At 44.3% G+C, this 17655-nt stretch overlaps 1 protein-coding gene across 1 annotated transcript in view; it reads right to left on the reverse strand.

Annotated features, from left to right (window-relative positions):
• Nucleotides 1-1761: 1761 nt before the first annotated feature.
• The window catches only part of znf407 (zinc finger protein 407), a 177950-nt gene continuing 162056 nt past the window's right edge, over nt 1762-17655 (reverse strand). The window contains exon 10 of the mRNA XM_061716334.1: nt 1762-2729. Within this exon, the coding sequence (XP_061572318.1) occupies nt 1867-2729 (863 nt within the window). The 3' untranslated portion in view covers nt 1762-1866. The remainder of the gene's footprint in view (nt 2730-17655) is intronic.

Here is a 17655-nt window from a genome sequence, read left to right on the forward strand (position 1 = left end):
TCATCATAAAGAGATTTGGCTTATCGGTCCTCTCTTATAAAAACCAAGACCTCTGCGCTTCCTAACAGCTCTTGGTTGTTGATAAACCATCCCCGGCACAGGCGGAGTGGACAAAGAACGTGACCTCCGTTAAATGTGCCCAACTTTTGGTGAATGGAAGGAGAAATAGTGCGAGTTTATAAATTGAACATGAGTCTGGGAGCAGCACAGAAAGGCAGACAGGTGCGTGAAATCGCAGGCTCCTTTCTGTGTGCGCTTGTGAATTTCACCGCTCTTTCACTTCTCTCTGGCCTCACCACTCTCAACAGCCATTTGTAATGCTCCCATTTCTCCTGCCCACTCCTCCAACACTTTCTCCCCCAGCACACCTTCTCGTACAGCTGTGTGTGTGTGTGTGTGTTAAAGGGATGATCTTTGGTGGCTCTCGGTGTGTGTGAGTGCTTTCTCTCTGCACTTTCAGCGGCGGTTGCCCGGTGTTTTTGCAGCCGTCATACTGCTCTCCCACTCACTCCATCAGGAACCAGGCCTGTGTAGGGGCCTAAATGAATATTGATTCTCCCTCCAGTGATGAATACAGCTGGGGGACAAAAAGGGATGAGAGTGTTGGATGCGCTGGAGAGAATGGGCCTGATGGCAGCAGAGAGGAGTGGATGACAATTAGGATGATGGCGATCATGACGATGGTAACGATAATGGAGATGATAATGACTGCGTAAGTGATCAGAGGGCATGATGGGAGCCATCGGCTGGTGCACGCATGTGCGCGTGGACTGCACGGGACGCGTAACCTCCGTATAGACGCCCAACTGTTGTCTTGACAAAACATCCACAAAGAAACAGCTGATAAAAATTAGACTCAATCTTTATTGTTAGAAATTGAATTTCATTAGATTTAGAGCATTTGCAAAACGGGAAGGGCTGTCAAAAAACTAATATGTATAATCCTCGTCCTTGTTTCGTTACACCGAGATCATGAGTTTGGAATTTGTGTTTTGTTGAATCCACAAATGACGGTTTCATGTGCTACAGAGGCTGGAAGGAGAGATGACAGGCTGAAGTGACACGTTCGTCTCACTGCAGAACAAAACTAACTCAGACAAAACAAAGAAAAGGAAAAGCAAGGGACCTGTTGTTGCACTATGGAGTGAAATTCATCAAACTCCCAGATTATTAGATGCATTTTTAAAAAATATCTCAGAAGAATACATTTTGATTTCATTAAGTTGCATGACAGTAAAGGAGTTGTTGGTTTATAACTGGTGGCCGTGTGCGTGTCGAGCACATGTAGCACCAGAGCGTCTTTCCTTCACTGTTCCTTTAAGTCATTGAAGTTTAACCTGAGTTTCACTGAGCTCCGATGAAGAAAACAGAAAACGGTTAAACAGAAGCGTTTTCACAAGCTGACGTTTAGTCTAATTCAGACCTTAAAAGAAGCAAACTGGGGAAATGGAAACAACACTGCAAAAACTCGAAATCTTACCAGGAATATTTGTCTTATTTCTAGTTAAAATGTTGAATTTCTAGTCAAAAAATCTCATTACACTTAAAACAATTCATTACCAGAAAAATAACTTATTTGACAATTTTCACCAGTTTCAAGTACATTTTCACTTGAAATAAGTAGAAAAATCTGCCAGTGGGACAAGATTTATCTTACAAGCAAAAAAATCTTGTTCCACTGGCAGATTTTTATTTTATGCGAAAATCTACTTGAAACAGGTGAAAATTGTTTTCAAGGATGAGTCTTGTTTTAAGTGTAATGAGATTTGTTTTACTAAAATGAGACATTTTAACTAGAAGTAAGACAAATATTCTTGTTAAGATTCTGAGTTTTTGCAGTAAAATGTTTCCATATTTCTCTCTTCTTCAGCCTTCCAGGACGATATTATGCGGCGCTCCGTCCAGATAAACCACCATCTCCTCCCCTGCTTGCTGCTCCACCTGCTGCACCGCCCCGACGGCCGCCTCGGCCTCCCGGTACACGTCCCCCTCCACCTGGAAGGTGCAGTCGTCCAGCCCCGTCACGATGTAGTGGGTGCCCTCGTCGTTGACGATGACCTGCGTCAGGCCTTCCTTCATCATCTGCGAGGCGGCGAGCTGCAGCACCTCGTGCATGTTCTCGTGGCTGGTCTCCTGTATGACCTGCAGCTCCTCCGGCTCCTCCTTCACCTCCACCCCGGACATCTGAGGGGCCAGCACTTCGTGGACGACGGCCGGCTCTCCCTGCTTCTCCTCCTGGTGGCCCATCTCACTGACGGCGCTGAGCAGGGCGTCCAGGGCGGTGGACGACTCGGACACGGCGTGACTCTGCCCTGCGGCGGCCGCGAGGGCGACGGCTCCTCCGGTCATGGCCCTCAGCTCCTTCCTGGCGTCGCCCGAGTCCAGGACCACGTACTGGGTGCTGGTGCCGTCCAGGTGGGCGCCGGTGGAGGCCACCTCCCTGCCCGAGGCGATGACCTGGCCGTCCTCGGTGATGTGCAGCACCTCGGCCACCTGGCCGGCCATGGCCAGCGTCTGCAGCGTGGCGGCGGCCGACTCCTCCAGGGCCTGGTCGATGGCCACCTCCCCGTCGCCGTAGCCCTGGATGATGATGACCTGCTGGATCGGCCCTTCGGCCCCCGAGGCGTCAGGCGAGTCCTTCCGCTGCAGGAGCGCCTCCGCGGCCTCCGCCTCCACGAACGTGGCGCCCTGGCCTTTCAGGCGACATTCAAAGGACTTGGAGACGATTCCTGCAGAAACAGAGACACATCCACGTTTTAGAACAAGCTTTGAAAGCTAAGGTACAGCATTCAGCTGTGTTTAAAGGTTAATAACCTGTATTTTAATCCTATGTTCTTTCTTGTTTCTCTGTGTTTATAGTAGGGTTGTCCAGATCAGGATATTTTAACTCCCAATCCGATCCCGATCACTTGAGTTTGAGTATCTCCCGATCCCGATTTTTCCCGATCCGATCACTTTTTTTGGCTCCCGATACATTTCCGATACTTTTTCCTGATCAGATACATTTTGGCAATTAATTAAAGAAAAAAAGGACTAAAGCTAAATTATCCCATGTTTCTTTTATTGTCCATTGGAGAACAACATGGACATATATTTCAACAAAGCTTATCAGCTCTGGTGCCACAAAATGTAAAAACATGAAATTGTAAACTAAAACAAAAAGTGCAGAATAGTGCAATACCAAAAATAAATAAATTTAACTTCAAAAGAGGTAGTTGAATGACATCCAGTCAAACTCACAAACACAAGAAAATTAAAATAATTTTTGTCTTAACCTTAGAGCAACATTCTGAATGGCATGAAATGAATAGCAGCAGCTTAATGCAACATGAACATGTATAACATTTCACAATTCAAACATGTAAACCATGTTAGTTTAGCTTACTTCGCCGGCCGGAAGTGATGTTAAATGCAACGATATATAAAACGATTTAATATATATTAAAAACATTAATAACTAGGTATGTCCCGATACTTTTTTGGCCGATACCGATGTTTTGAAAATGCCGTGATCAGGCCCGATCAATCGGCACAACACTAGTTTATAGTGAATCTTAAAGGAGCTTGAGGCAAGATTGAGGCAAGATTTATGAAAAAAAATCCGTATACGTTTTAAGTTTTCTAGTAATAATGTCAGATGAAGTGTTCCAAACCAAAAAGAATGAGCCCTCTAGTGTATCTCTCCGTTGCCTCGGTCCCGAATTTCCTGCGCTGTCCTGCAGATGTGACGTCACATGACGCTGCATGCGCGTTCTCCCGTGCCGGCTTCGCTGTTGGCTGCAGTATCGCCGTTGTGGTGAAGGGTGGCGCTAATGAGTTTCATTAGCGCCACAATACCAAGAACCCCCTCATGGCTTTTGTTGAATTTAAGAGGGAAAGCTCCAGATAATCAGCCCTTGTTTTGGCAGATTGCTGATCTGGAACAATTTAGTTGTGTGTTAACAACAATGCCAATAGGAAAAGACATAAGCAACGGTCTTAGAGGGGCAATTGTTGCTGCACGTGTGACCACTTCCAAGCACCAGCAGAAATTATTCAAGACAATTGTGAAAATTGTCAATCTTCCCAGGAGTGAATGTTGCTACAAACGTACCCTCGGGTCAGACTGTGCAGAGAAAGACAACAGCACCTGAGGGCTACAACTCAGCTGAAATTTAGGTCATGCAACAGGACAATGACCCGCAGCACAGCTACACATCTACAACAGAGTGACTGTAAATAAAAGAAGCAAGGTTTACGAATAGACCAGTCAAAGTCCAGACCGCATCCCAACCTGAGTGAAAAACGTCACACTGTATGTTGTTTTTTGTCTGAAGTTGTTTGTTAATACTTAAATGTAATGACAGCTAGTTGAACAAGACCACAAACTAAATCAAGAACAGTTGTCATTGCTCAAATTAAACATCCAACTGAATGCTCGTCTTTAATGATCCTCATAATAACAAGTGTTAAAATACATAAACACGGCGGAGTCGGGTACAGAAACCTAAAACGACATAAAAGTGGATGTCACACCTCCCGTATTTGTGTCAACACGTGTAAGGAGGCAGGATATGGAGATGTTCTGCAGGTGGGAGAGGGTGCTGAGATACGGCTGGTGCTAATTGAGCCACTGTGTGCCCTCTCAGATCACAGGTTGCCATGGCATTTCCAAGGTGATAGGAACAGTGTCAGAAATGCCATTGTTTGAACGGCGCCTGGCTCAGACACTTGTAGGCAAATCCGTGCAGAAAAATGGGAATCAGAGAGAATAAAGATGAGACTGATGAATTTAATCGCATCAGGTGAAAATGCAAAACCATGTCACCAGAAGTGAGTGATGACACCTGAGTTACAGCCTCCTATGTTTAGCAAACCCTTTCAAACTTCTACATTTTTTTTTTCTTCACAAAATTCTTCTTGTTTTGTCGTCTTGAAAAAGTTAACAACTTGGAAGGAGGGGGTTTGGGCCTGAGGTCACTTATTGGGATCACAGCACATGCAGGAACAAGCTCATCAATCATTGATACACCCATCTCCACTTGTCATTTAAAGGTCTGCGCTCACAAGGTTGACGATATTATCAAAAAGTCAGAGTTGTGCTGACCTCACTGTGCCGGTCCACCCCCACCCTCACCCTCACCCTCACCCTCACCTCCCCAGTGTATACAGGCTCTGAGATGAGGGATATTTAACTCTGCTCTCACCGGACAAGCAGGTTTGACCACCAGCTCTCCGGCGGCTGAAACGGACGCTACACCAACGTACAAATGTGAACGGGAGGAGCCAGAGACCCAGAAAGGACTGCGTGGTGAGACCGTCCAGGAAATAAAACCATTGAAACTTGAACTAATAAAGAGAGAAGTGGAACGATCATCGTTCTCAAGGCTGCAAACAAAGATGTTAAAGATGTTAAACGCATCTTCCAGCCTCAACTCCTAACTCAGTTTTAAAGTATAAAAGTAACACATAAACACAACATAAAGAGTTTTCTGGTCTCTTCTTGCAAAATATGCATCCAGTCATGTTTACTGTAGGATTACACTTTTAGAGGAATAGAGTTTTGTTAACAAAGCAGGAGAAATGTGGAAGATTGCTTCTCTCTAACTCTTAAATACATGTTCACGCTTTTAAATCCGGTTCCTAAAACAGGTTCCTAGAGGCGACACATTAAGGATGCAGCACCTCTGAGGTGTTTTAAAGGCACATACACACATGAACATGAACCTTCACCAGTCACCTGCACGATTTATTTTACAATCTGATAAAAGTTGAACAAGGAAAAGTGTTTGTGACTCCGACACGAGATGATTCCAGCAAACAGAAGAATCCCAGGAACGAGGAGTGGATGCAGCGCTTCAATCCCGGACCTCTCTTGGCGCGAAGGCGCCGCGGTTTGACGTCACCGTGGAGTTTCCGGGGACCACTCTCATTGACTAGAGCGACCGATATCCACAACAGCTGGTGTGAAACAGCTGTACAGCTGCGGCTCGGTGACTTATGGGACGTGGGACTGGGAGTAGATGGATACGACAACCCAGCTCCTCCATTCCCCCGTCAAGCTGATCCATTTTTCCACGTTAGTGTCGTTGTCAGGCTTCACTACAATATTGTATGAACCTATAATGTACATATGTAAATGGGGACATTAAGGAAATAAGTGGAAAATGGACTATATATGTTGTTGTAAAGTCTATCCAGTGTGACATTGGTGATAAATCTGCTTTAGTCATCACAGAAATATGAAACTACCGTATTCTAGCTTCAGCCATTCAGAATCCAGCCCCACACTCACAAAGATTGTTGGTTGTCATTACATGTCTATGTCATGTTTGACTTTACTGGTGAAGTTTGTTTCACAAATGAGATTTTAATCAACTAAGTACATTTACAACTTACGTGGTCTTTTATGTTCTGCTGCAAACTTTGCTGTTCTCTATTGTTTAAATTGTGTTTTTGTATTTTGATTGTTGTACGGCGACCTTGAGTGCCATGAAAGGCGCCTAACAAACACTCTCTAAGAGTATGGGGCACCGCTGAGCACCGTGAAGACGCGTGCAAAGTTACGCTGTACGAGGATGCACATGGTGTCGGCAAATTCCTTATCTGTGCTGCATTTCAGTCCGGTGTTCTGCCAATTTCTGCTGCTTTGCCAAAAAATGCTACCTAATGGTTTTCTACCTTTGTAGAGCTACAATTTTACTGTTTTACTTCCTAAACACTTCCTTTTCCCCCCAAGTGGTCCTTGTCGCTTGCCAGGCCGTGATTGTAAATAAGAATGTTCTTAATGACCTGCCTGGCTAAATAAAGGCGAATGACTGAATTAATATCAAATAAAGCGATAGAATTGTTTTTTTTCTTCTCTTTATCGTATAATGTTCACAAAGTGTAATGCAATTCATGTCATGGGTAGTGTATTTTTGAAGGATCAAATACTCAACATCCCATATTATCAATTTAGCGTGGCATTCAAACTTTGAAAATCGACTGTGTGCATGCACAGAACCACAAAGTAGCATTTCTCGGCAGGTAGCAGAAATTGGCAGAACACCGGAGTATCCGTCCGATTGCCAGGGGGCGGTACCAGCTCCAGGAAAGGAGGGACCTGTCAGTCAGCTATTCAGATCTGGCCTGGTGACACTCCTGACTGACACGGCCCGTCTTCATCCTCTCACCAACGACGAGTTAAACCCAGCTAGGTTTGTTTAGCTGCTGCGTACCTGAGACGACACAGCTCGTGTGTTCATGCTCTCCATCGCAGGTGTGTGATGTCGGTATGAGGCTGAACCATTTCCCCCCCTGTATGTGCCCGTGAAAGCCGGCGCTCCAGAGTGGAGGAACCGCTGTGAGGGTGCACGGCTATGCGTTGCTAGTGTGTCACATTAGCCGCGGGGGGCTGTCGGCCGGGCCCGGCGGCGGCCCGCTGAGGTTTATGGAGTGTCACTCAGTCGCCGCAGCCGTGAATCAAGTTAATGTTGCAGATCCCATCTCTTCAGTTGTCCCGCGCTCCCGGTGGAAGAACAACATTTGAACAGCGTGATTTGGCCCCGGCGAGAGGCTGATGCCTGTTTAATATGTGATTTGAGTGCTCTGACTGACTGGTTCCTTTAACAGGAGGAAGGAGAGAGAACGAGGGAGACGTGGAGAGGCAGGCCACGTTATTGGCTGTGATCTGAAACAAGATGGAGGCTCCCTGAGAGGAATAAAACAACAGGAGGAAGACGAGGAAGGCGAGACAGCCGCTGGTGCCATTTTGATTCACAAATGAGAGCGGAAGCGTTGTACAGGAAGGCGGCTGTAACACCGAATCAGTGACAGATAATCAATTCGTGAAGGGCACCAGGTTTGGCGAGGGGATCTTTTGGAGAGAACCCGGTCTTTCACCTGTGAGAGGAAAAGAGCAGTGAAAGGAGAGGTCTCCCAGGCGGCCCGTTTCTGCAGTTTACTCTGGCCCACGTTTGGCTTTGACTGAAGGATTCAAGACGAGCGTGGCCGCCCGAACTCGACCACACATTTCCGCCCCAGTCGACATGTGATTTGGGCCTCTGGGACACACCGGGCCTCACAACTCCCGCTGTGTCCTGTAGCACAACCGGCGTAAGATGTTTGGGCCACATCTGGCTCATACAACACATGACGAAAGCAAAGTTTGGGCCGGTCGTGAATGTAAATCTGTTATTTCACTAACATTTTGGGGAACTGTATATACAGCCAGGGTGCGATTTGTGAAAAAACCAGAGGGGGGGGGATCATTTTGAGAAATATTTTTATTCTGAAAAATTACCACACAACAGTATAGGCTATATGAAAACTTGTTTATAATAATAATAATAATAATAATTTCAATTTATATCGCGCTTTTCACCTGAAACGACAGATCTCAGAGCGCTTTACAAAGAAGACTAAAAACAAGACTAAGAAACTAAGACAAAACCTAGCTACTAAGATAAAAGTAAGATAAAAAGTTGTGGGCAGCAAAAAGATAAACCTTACACTTGAGCTAAATTACGTAGGCGGTAGGCCTATTTTGAACATGAACTGAACCACTGCATTTGCAGAAATAGTTTCTCCTAATATTGTTTTTAAATGTGCCAAATAAAAATAAACAAAATTGATATTTTTTTTAATTCTTTCTCGATATCAGTTTAACAGAAAACATGGGAGCTCTCCTCAGCCGGGGAGATGCTGCTGTCCACCATTCGATCAGCAATGTCAGATCTTGTTTCATCTTCTGTCGCATTTTTTCTCTGGATTTTTGGTTGTGATCCTGTAAAATATGAGGATATGCTGCTCTGGATTCTTTTCATTTTTTCATTCATTTCACTGACTGTATCTTTTATTTTGGCGGGCCGGAAGTCGGACTTTTGGAATGCAAGAAAATCCGGTTGGTTTTCAAAATAAAACTGCTTTCTGTGGGCGCGATGCCTCTGACTCGCTCCCGGTATCCAAATCACAGCACAAGCAGAATGAACACGGACTCTGTGTATTTTGGTTGTTATTACTTGTTATTAATTACGATGTAATGGTGAAAATACTTTGGGTGGGGGGGATACATTTTGTCCCCACCGAGGATAAGAATAATTCAGCAGAGGGTAGGACGTGTAAACCAGAGGGGGGGGGAATCCCCACCATCCCCACCGGCGAATCGCACCCTGTATACAGCCAATAAAAACGTTGTGGCTGTAAACTCTGCATATGGCTCTGCTCTTGTTGACTTGTGGAACCTAATCAGGAACAAATATGAGAGAAACACAACAGTCTGCAGTGAGTTGATCCCTGCTCCAATGAAATTAACTTCAAGTGAATTAAATGCTCTTGTAATTAGAGTGAAGCTCATTTTCCCGCCGAGTCCCGAGGAAGCCCTTTCAGGACCTTTTAGAGATCCCCGGACCGCGGTTTGACGAGCCTGTGTGAGGTGTGTGACTCCCTACCTCAGACCGGTGGGTGCGTTAGCAGCAGACCGGTAGCAGGCTGCTCAGTGTATAGTACAGATGCAGTTATTGATCAGCGGATCGATAGGCTGGCCGGTGTCGGGGGCCCGGGGCCTCTAAGTGGCAATTCTTCAGCTGCGAGAGGCCGCCAGGGGAGCGGTCAGACAGCACTTACCAGCAGTTAGAGAAATTAACCTTAACACCGAGACACCGGTGCACACACAATCAATTACAGCCGCTGTAACACAGGTCAACTCGCTGCAAATACGCGCTTACTTACCAACACGGGCGCGTGTGATCGGGAGCGTGCGCGTCCGCCTGCGCCTCGGTGTTGCTACACCTCCGAGGACATTGTGGCTGTGAGCTCTAAAACCTGAAAGCCACAAGTTTAACCTCAGTTCTGCCCACATTAGAGGCTAATCGGTTTCTAAGAAGTATAGAAACACAGAGACACTCGTGTGTAGGCGCTGTAACAAGCAAAGTCAATGATATGGTATCAAACTTTTAACACAAGAGAGGGGGGAGATGCTCCGCTAATCAATTAGGAGGACCATGAAAGAGCCGCAGCTTATGATCAATTCTGCACAAAATCCTTTTACCGGCTGATTCCCTTCAATTATAGATATGAGGCCAGAACCTTAAACAGAGCTGATGGATCCCCCCTAAACCTGACACGCACAACGGGCTCTTATGTTTACAGAAGAGGAGGTGCATTTGTGTGTGTCAGAGGCCTTTGAAGGTGACACTGCTAAGTAGATAAAGTGTCAGCTCTGGATATATCCAGGTCAGCAGGGAAGGAGCGCATGACACCATGTTCAGTGTGTGTCTCAGTGTGCACATGTAGGTGTGTCTATTTTACTAAGTGCATGAATTTATGAGTCCATTTATAAACAATTCCAACGTATAACTGCATGTGATGAGTAAAGCTGATCTGAACTTAAAATGTGAATAAAATATAATCTGAAATGGTCACAAACAAAAAGAAGACTTAAAATAGGAGCTTGTTTTGAATGTCGTGGCAGAAAAGTTGGGACAAGGGCAATGAAGGACTGGAAAAGTAAGTAGTGCAAAAAAAAAAAAAAAATACCCGGAGGAACATCCTGCAACTAATTAGGTGAATTGGCAGCAGGTGAGTGACACGATTGGGAGTAGAATAGTGGAACTTCTGAAGCAAAGACAGGCAGAGGTTTATGACTCTGGGAAAAACTTTATGCATATACAGATTTTTTAAAGCAATTTCCCAATTTCAGAGTAAAAATGCAAAGACTTTGAATATCTAATCGTATACAGTGCATCATCCAAAGTTTGTGAGAATCTGGAGGAATCTCTGTGCGCATGGGGCCAGACTGAAACTCAGTACTGGATATCTGTAAAAGTAAAAAGAGGCGTTGTTCTGCCTCAGCTCAGGAACACAGGTCAATGTGACAACCACAAACACAAGTTAAAGCTCCAACATGCAAAGATGAGGCGCGTGTGAACAGGAATAGAAAATGATGCCGTCTTTCCAAAGTGACAAAATGGAAACTTGGAATTCTGTTTTTGTAACCATGGATGTTACATCCTCCACAATAAGGAGGACTGGCACCATATGGCCTGTTATCAGCACTCAGTTCAAAAACCTGCATCTCTGATGGTTTGGGGGGGGGGGGGGGGGGGGGCATACGTGAATACTGCTGGAATGAGCTGCTTTGCACAGCTGGAACAGAAACATTAATGCTCAAAGGTACATCCAGCCTTCAGATCAACATATGCTCATCCACACAACAATGCTCCGCCACGCTTTAGTTATGGATGTATGTGGCAGAGGACGAAGGCGCGGTAGAGGAGTCTGGTTTGAACCGGTCCACCTGCAGTCCAGATACTGTACCAGCAGAAAACCTTTGACACAAACAAATATAACCAATAAGACCAATGACAGCTGACCAGTGTTTCCTTAGTTCAACATGTTGATAAGTTTTCCTTGCTCCATTGCTCATAACATATGTGCTTGTGAATTTTGTAAATTATTGCATCCAGTTATTTATATTTCATACAGCATTACAACTTTTTGGGAACTGGGATTATACATAAAGCTATAGAGGGAATGTGCATGACGTCACAGATGCCACTTCACAGTGGGTTACGCCCACTGAGTGGCAGAAAGACTTTCAGTTTGAGCAACTCAAACATCTAAAATGGGAAAGAGCTGTTGTGCGATCGACTGTACTCATAGATTTAGCAAGAAATCGGAGTTATCCTTTTACAGACTGCCGAAAAATAAGCCTAAGAGAGACAAATGGGTCGCTGCAATTCACAGAAACAACTGGATCCAGACACCGAAACGTGGATTTACGGTTCCCATTTTGTATCAGGTAATGTTGGATTTTTGGGTAGCTAACGTTAAACGGTCAAATCATAAAGTTCAGTGTCCTCATCACTTTAATTTCTACAACAAATCCTGCCTTGAAGTCGGACCGAGCGTCAAGACTTTTGTAAGCCTTCAAACTTTGCTTCGTGTATTTCTCCGGCGTAGAAATTAAGTACATATAAATATCAGAAACTCGATTCATGGGCAAATATTAATGTCAATGGACCACTGGTTCTTGGTAACTGTACCAAATATTAATGTCCATGGACCACTGGTTCTTCAGGTAACTGTACGGGTCACTGTCAAGTCCAACTGCCTTTAATTTAAGCCGATAATCGGCTGTTATCCTGTCTTCTCCACTAGTTGCAGCTGTTTTTGCCACTCAGTGCGAGTAAGGGGGCGTGGTCCAGTGGGGAAGTGACGTCAAACCAAACCCTCTATACATAAATGATACATGAAGCGAATGCCTTCTGGGTAAGACAGTAGTTCCAGTCAGTTAAATAAACAACATTAAAAGTCTAGACGAATTCAAAACTTCTGTAGTGGACACACACCCTGGGTCTCCTTCATTATGTGTGTTACACTGACAGCTTCATTTGCATCCACTCATAAATGAAAATGTGAAAACAATATGTGAGTTTTTGTTGCTTTGTTTTAGGAGTGTTTGAGGATCTTTTCTGGTCAAGGTGTTGCAAGATGACCTTCCCTGCCTCTCTTTCCTCCCATGTGCCCCCTCAAGCAAAGCTGAATGTGCCGTCTGTGTGTGCATGTGTGTGTGTGTGTGTGTGTGTGTGTGTGTGTGTGTGTGTGTGTGTGTGTGTGTGTGCGTGTAAACCAGCAGGTCAGCTGAGGTCCAGCTACTGATGGCTCTACTTTGTCTGGTAGGGACAGCAGCTACTGTCACCTTTACAAACGCCATGAATCAACGCCACGGAGGACAGGCCGGCCAACCAAAAAACAACCAATTATACGGCGGCCAGATTGACACCAGGTGGACAGGGCAGAGAGGAGAGGGAGAGGGAGGAAGAGAGGAAGAGATGGAGAAGCACTGAACACAACCCAAGGACGAATAAACAGAAGCGAATGAGGGCACAGAGTGACAGAGGGCCCGTCTGGGCTGGAACACCGATACACTGACTCTGAAGACCGATATCGATCTTCCAGCGACTCTGGCTCAAAGTTCAAGAAAATTTTAAAAAATGTCTTACAAAATCTACTTGCCATTCTATCTGGTCCAGTGATGTGACAGTATTTGTTTCGTGTTTCCTAGTCTCTGATAAAGGCTGATTAGATTCTGTCATTCATATATTCTTTTTTCTCTTATTTATTTATTACATTTTCTCAGATTAATACAGGAGTTTGGTCTGCCATATGTAGCTGAAACTACTGTAAACTCAAACTTTGAGACCATTTAAAGTTAAAATGAAGCAGAAATGAGCATGAATCCTGAGTTTGTCTCATTGCAGAAAAATGTGTTGCTATTTGAAATGCTAAATGTGTGTAATCATGATATCCAAGATATATATAAAAAGAGAAGATAAGCAGTGATCTCTCCTCTGTGACTGACAAACCAGAACCACATAATATTAACCGCACTAACGGGACAAACAACTCAGACGTGAAATATTTCTGTCACCTTCCAGCTGTGGATCAAGTAAGGGACAATGTGCAAATGACACTTTTGTGCTGGCAGTAAGCTAATACAGTCCAATGGAGCTGTCTGGTTGGCGTGCACGCTGGCGGGGTTGCACCTGAACGCGTAAGGTCCACCTAAGCGAGAGATCGGAGTGAACGTGACCGACACTGAACGAGGGAAGCACGCCAGAAGTGATGTTGACGTAAAAGTGATTTGTTTGTTACTAAAAATAAACGGATAAAAAGAAAAGAGGAAAATGAAAACTGAAAACGGACTGTGCACCAGGCGAAAGAGCATCTGCATGTTTGGGTCCAGCCCCGGCACCATTTTGTCCACACAGAGGAGAAGTCACTGCCTCCAGGAGATGTTAGAAAGAAGGATGGAGGACATGAATTCACCACCATCATGGACCATCAGAAAAAACAGGGAAAATATCTAAATATGCTTTTTTTCCCACTATAATAACAACAATATTATTGTGCTGCTTGATATGAACTGAAAAAAGTCAATTAAAAAATGTGATGGTGAAACGCAACGAGACTGAACATACAAACCATAAGACCGTCCTGGACAAGAAAACAAAAGAAACAGAAGAAACAGAAAAGGCACAAAATGTGCGAAACACACGCACACACACACACGCACACGCACACACACACACACACACACACACACACACACACACACACACACACACACACACACACACACACACACACACACACACACACAGGCCAGAGCAAACACGGGTCAGTGTCCTGCTCTCAGCTCTTTTTCTGCTGACAGAGGATGACCCGGTGTGAGAGTAATCTGGTCCACACTAACTCCATCCACCTCCAGTCCCACAGGTCTGCCCCCAGAGAGGCCAGACAGACAGACAGACAGAGAGAGAAAGAGACAGGAGGAGGAGGAAAAATATCATGTTGGAAACCATCTTGACTGAACCTTTGTTACTCACTCTTCATTAAAGGAGGTGTAACATACAGATTATAACTGTCCTAGCGTCTGGTCTCCAGTCTAAGACTGGACTGAATCATCAGAAACAGGAAGCAGCTTCCAGAAATAAAGAGATGATTCTATTGAACATTTGAAAGCTTAATGGAATCGATAAATGTTGTTTGGGAGTAATAAATAAGAAAAGAGAGCTGACAGTTAATGTACGACCTGGACAGGCAATTATCATTTAACAGAGTCAAAAACATCTGCTGTCGAGCTGCATTAACCATTCCCTGAAGGATCGTAAAGATGGGACTTTCAAGTATAACGACTCCATTACATAGTACAGTCGGTGCAGGATGAACGGGCTCAGCCGGAGAGTCCGTCTCCAGGATCAACAGTGTGCCTTGAATCACAAGGCCGAATAAGAGGTGAGAAGCTTGTTGTACGACAAACAGGCGACTGAGGATTTATCTGGCTGACTCCAGATGAAGAGAGCATCGTGTGGGAGGTTACGGCAGCTGAACAAAGTGGGGCTGCAGAAACCTCACCAGGGCTGCCAGGGAGAGGGCGTCTGACGACGGAGGCCTGAAACACCTGATCACTGCAGCTTACATCACTGCATGCGTGTCCCAGAAAAGCATCACAACGTGCATCCTTTTCAAATTAAGGTACACATTAAAGAACACATTATATCTTTTTCTTTTTGCGTTTCTTCATTTTTTTTATAGCCTTCTCTAAGGTCCATTATGATGCCTTTCTAAAGTCTATTTTAGGGAGCTAAAAAGCTTAAAAAGCCAATATCGATAACTGGGAAGTTCATGTTTCCATATTTAATATAATCTCCATACGAGCTGCAGCTTGTGTAGCCAGGGGAATAAAAAAATCTGAGATGTGATGGTGAAAAACTGACATTTTAGTTGCTCTGGCGTTTCAAATGATCATTTATGTTTTTGTGTGAGTAAGGCACCGCAATATTTTGTAAACGATAAACATTTGGATGCTTCCGTTCAAACAAAGTCAAGCAGCTGAAACAAAAATGGGCTGTGATTGTGTGCACCGAGTATATTAGACTTTACAAACTTTAAACCTGAGGCCTGTGGTCAGTCGCTGTATATTTAAAAAAACGGAAAAAGACTCATAATCCAAACATTTTCCAAATGAAAACAGTAAACGGTAAACAGTAAAGAGATTCACAAACCGCTGATGTTTACTTGTTTACAACTTATTCACAGCTTAAAAGCTGCATTTTTGCAGTAAATGAGCAACAATGTCAAAAGAGGTGGAGAACTTTAAATGTAAAGCATTAACAGCCTGTACTGCAGTGCTGAGGGCCGCTGGCCGGCGTGTTTCAGATGCCTCCCTGCTGAATAGATCATTGACAGACTCCTGCAGATGGCAGTCCTTTAACATGGATCAGGTGTGCTGGAGCAGCGACACATGTAGAACATGCAGGGCAGATCGGACCTGGGGACACTGATGTACAGAGATAACGCAGGTGATGGCAAAGCATCACCTCATAACCTCCGGCTGTCGTTGTTCAGTCAGTGAGCTCAGCTTTCTCTTGATGATATAGGTACGGAAGTTGGAAACAAATGCGTAGCGTTTTAAATGCACTGAAACAAGCTCACTGATTATTTTGCTATTGCTGTGCCACTTAAAATGTACTTATGTTGCAAAGAAGCTGAATATAGAATACTATGGACCATTTTTCAACAGTTTAAAGTCAGGAAAAGCACAATATGGAGCTTTACTGACATGCAAATGCTTTATGCACCTTATGCCATTTGAGAGAGTACAGAGTAACTCTGAAGAGGTCACACCACCACAAACCCAACTGACAGGAAAATACTAACTAGCAAAGTTTTCTCAAAAATCCTAACATCTTCCTTTTTCCTATTTTGACCACTCACAGTAGACCTGCGTCAGACTGGTCCCAACTGTTTGTATTGTGTATGTGTGTATGTATTTTCTATTGTATTACTATTGTATTTTCCGGATTTGTATTGTTTTGTTTTTATTCTGTAAGGTGACCTTGGGTGACGTGAAAGGCGCCGCTAAATAAAATTAATTATTATTATTATTAACTGTACAAATGCAGCATCACAGAGAGGAATGCTGAAGCAACGTAATGGCCAGCAGTCGGGTTACAGTTACAGTACACACATCATAACATTTCTGTGCTTGAGCACATAAAAAAATGACATAATTCTCAACATGTGTCCTTTAAGAATGAAGATTATACCAATGTAATATTTGATAGTGGTTATTTCCCAACTGCAGTTATACTGGCATCAAGGCCAGAAGTGTTCAGTGTGATGGCCAGATGTACGAGGAAGGAAAAAACTAGTGTGTGTGTGCGCGTGGGGGGTGCGGGTGGTGGTGAATGAGCCTAATGCTAGAATAAAGGAAGGAGTTTGACATATGAAATGATAACACCCATATTCCCCTTCCTCCACTTCTCTTACGCTCCCCATCAGACCTTCTTACGATGCTTCTGTCCCGTTTCCTTCTTCCTGCTCTCTCTCGTTCTCCTCTCTGGAGGTGGACCTTTGATTGTTTCTTTAATTAGCAATGTCAGATGGCTCTGTGGATTTACAGGGGATGTCGAACTTCTGCAGATAATTGCATGCCTTTCCCTTTCTCTCTGTTGCCACATCTCTCCCTCCCTCCCTCCCTCCCTCCCTCCCTCCATCCCTCCCTCCCTCCACACTCCTTTCACTGTGTCCCCCCCATCCATCGTGCTCAGTAACTCTCCTATGATTTAATGATTAATTATGGATGTGGGTTTGAGAATAAAAGCTTTTTCACTAATCAAAATGAAGTTTACCCCCCCATTCTGGTAATTACAGTGTGAAGATTATGTTGCTGATGTCTTTCTGTTGCCAAGGCCCGGACCACGCAGCCATCTGAAGCCCGTCGCGGCGGATGACATCAAATATCGCAACAAAAGGGCCTGCTTCAAGATCTCTAAAAACTAGGTGGAGACGATAAGTCAAAGTGGTCAAAGAGACGGAAACAGAAAGCTTTAATATTTCAATATGGAAGCCGAAGGAGAGAAACAACGACACCTTCTTCAAGATAGATGACTGTGAAAAGAACGCTTTCTTTGTCCAAACCTGGTGTAAAAACACTTGACAAGATGTAGAGATACAAGTGCTTCAAAAAATAAAAGATAAAAAAGGAAAAAGATCTATCAAAAGGTCTGTAAAGCCAAAGGGACACACTCAACTGCAAACTTAACCCCCCCCCCCCCCAAAAAAAAAGACCATATTTGAAAAAAAAAAAAAAAGCGATCTTGAGATTTAAATGCATTTAAAACTAAC

The sequence above is a fragment of the Cololabis saira genome, chromosome 3 (genome assembly GCF_033807715.1).
Source record: "Cololabis saira isolate AMF1-May2022 chromosome 3, fColSai1.1, whole genome shotgun sequence".
NCBI classification, from domain to species: Eukaryota; Metazoa; Chordata; class Actinopteri; order Beloniformes; family Belonidae; genus Cololabis; species Cololabis saira.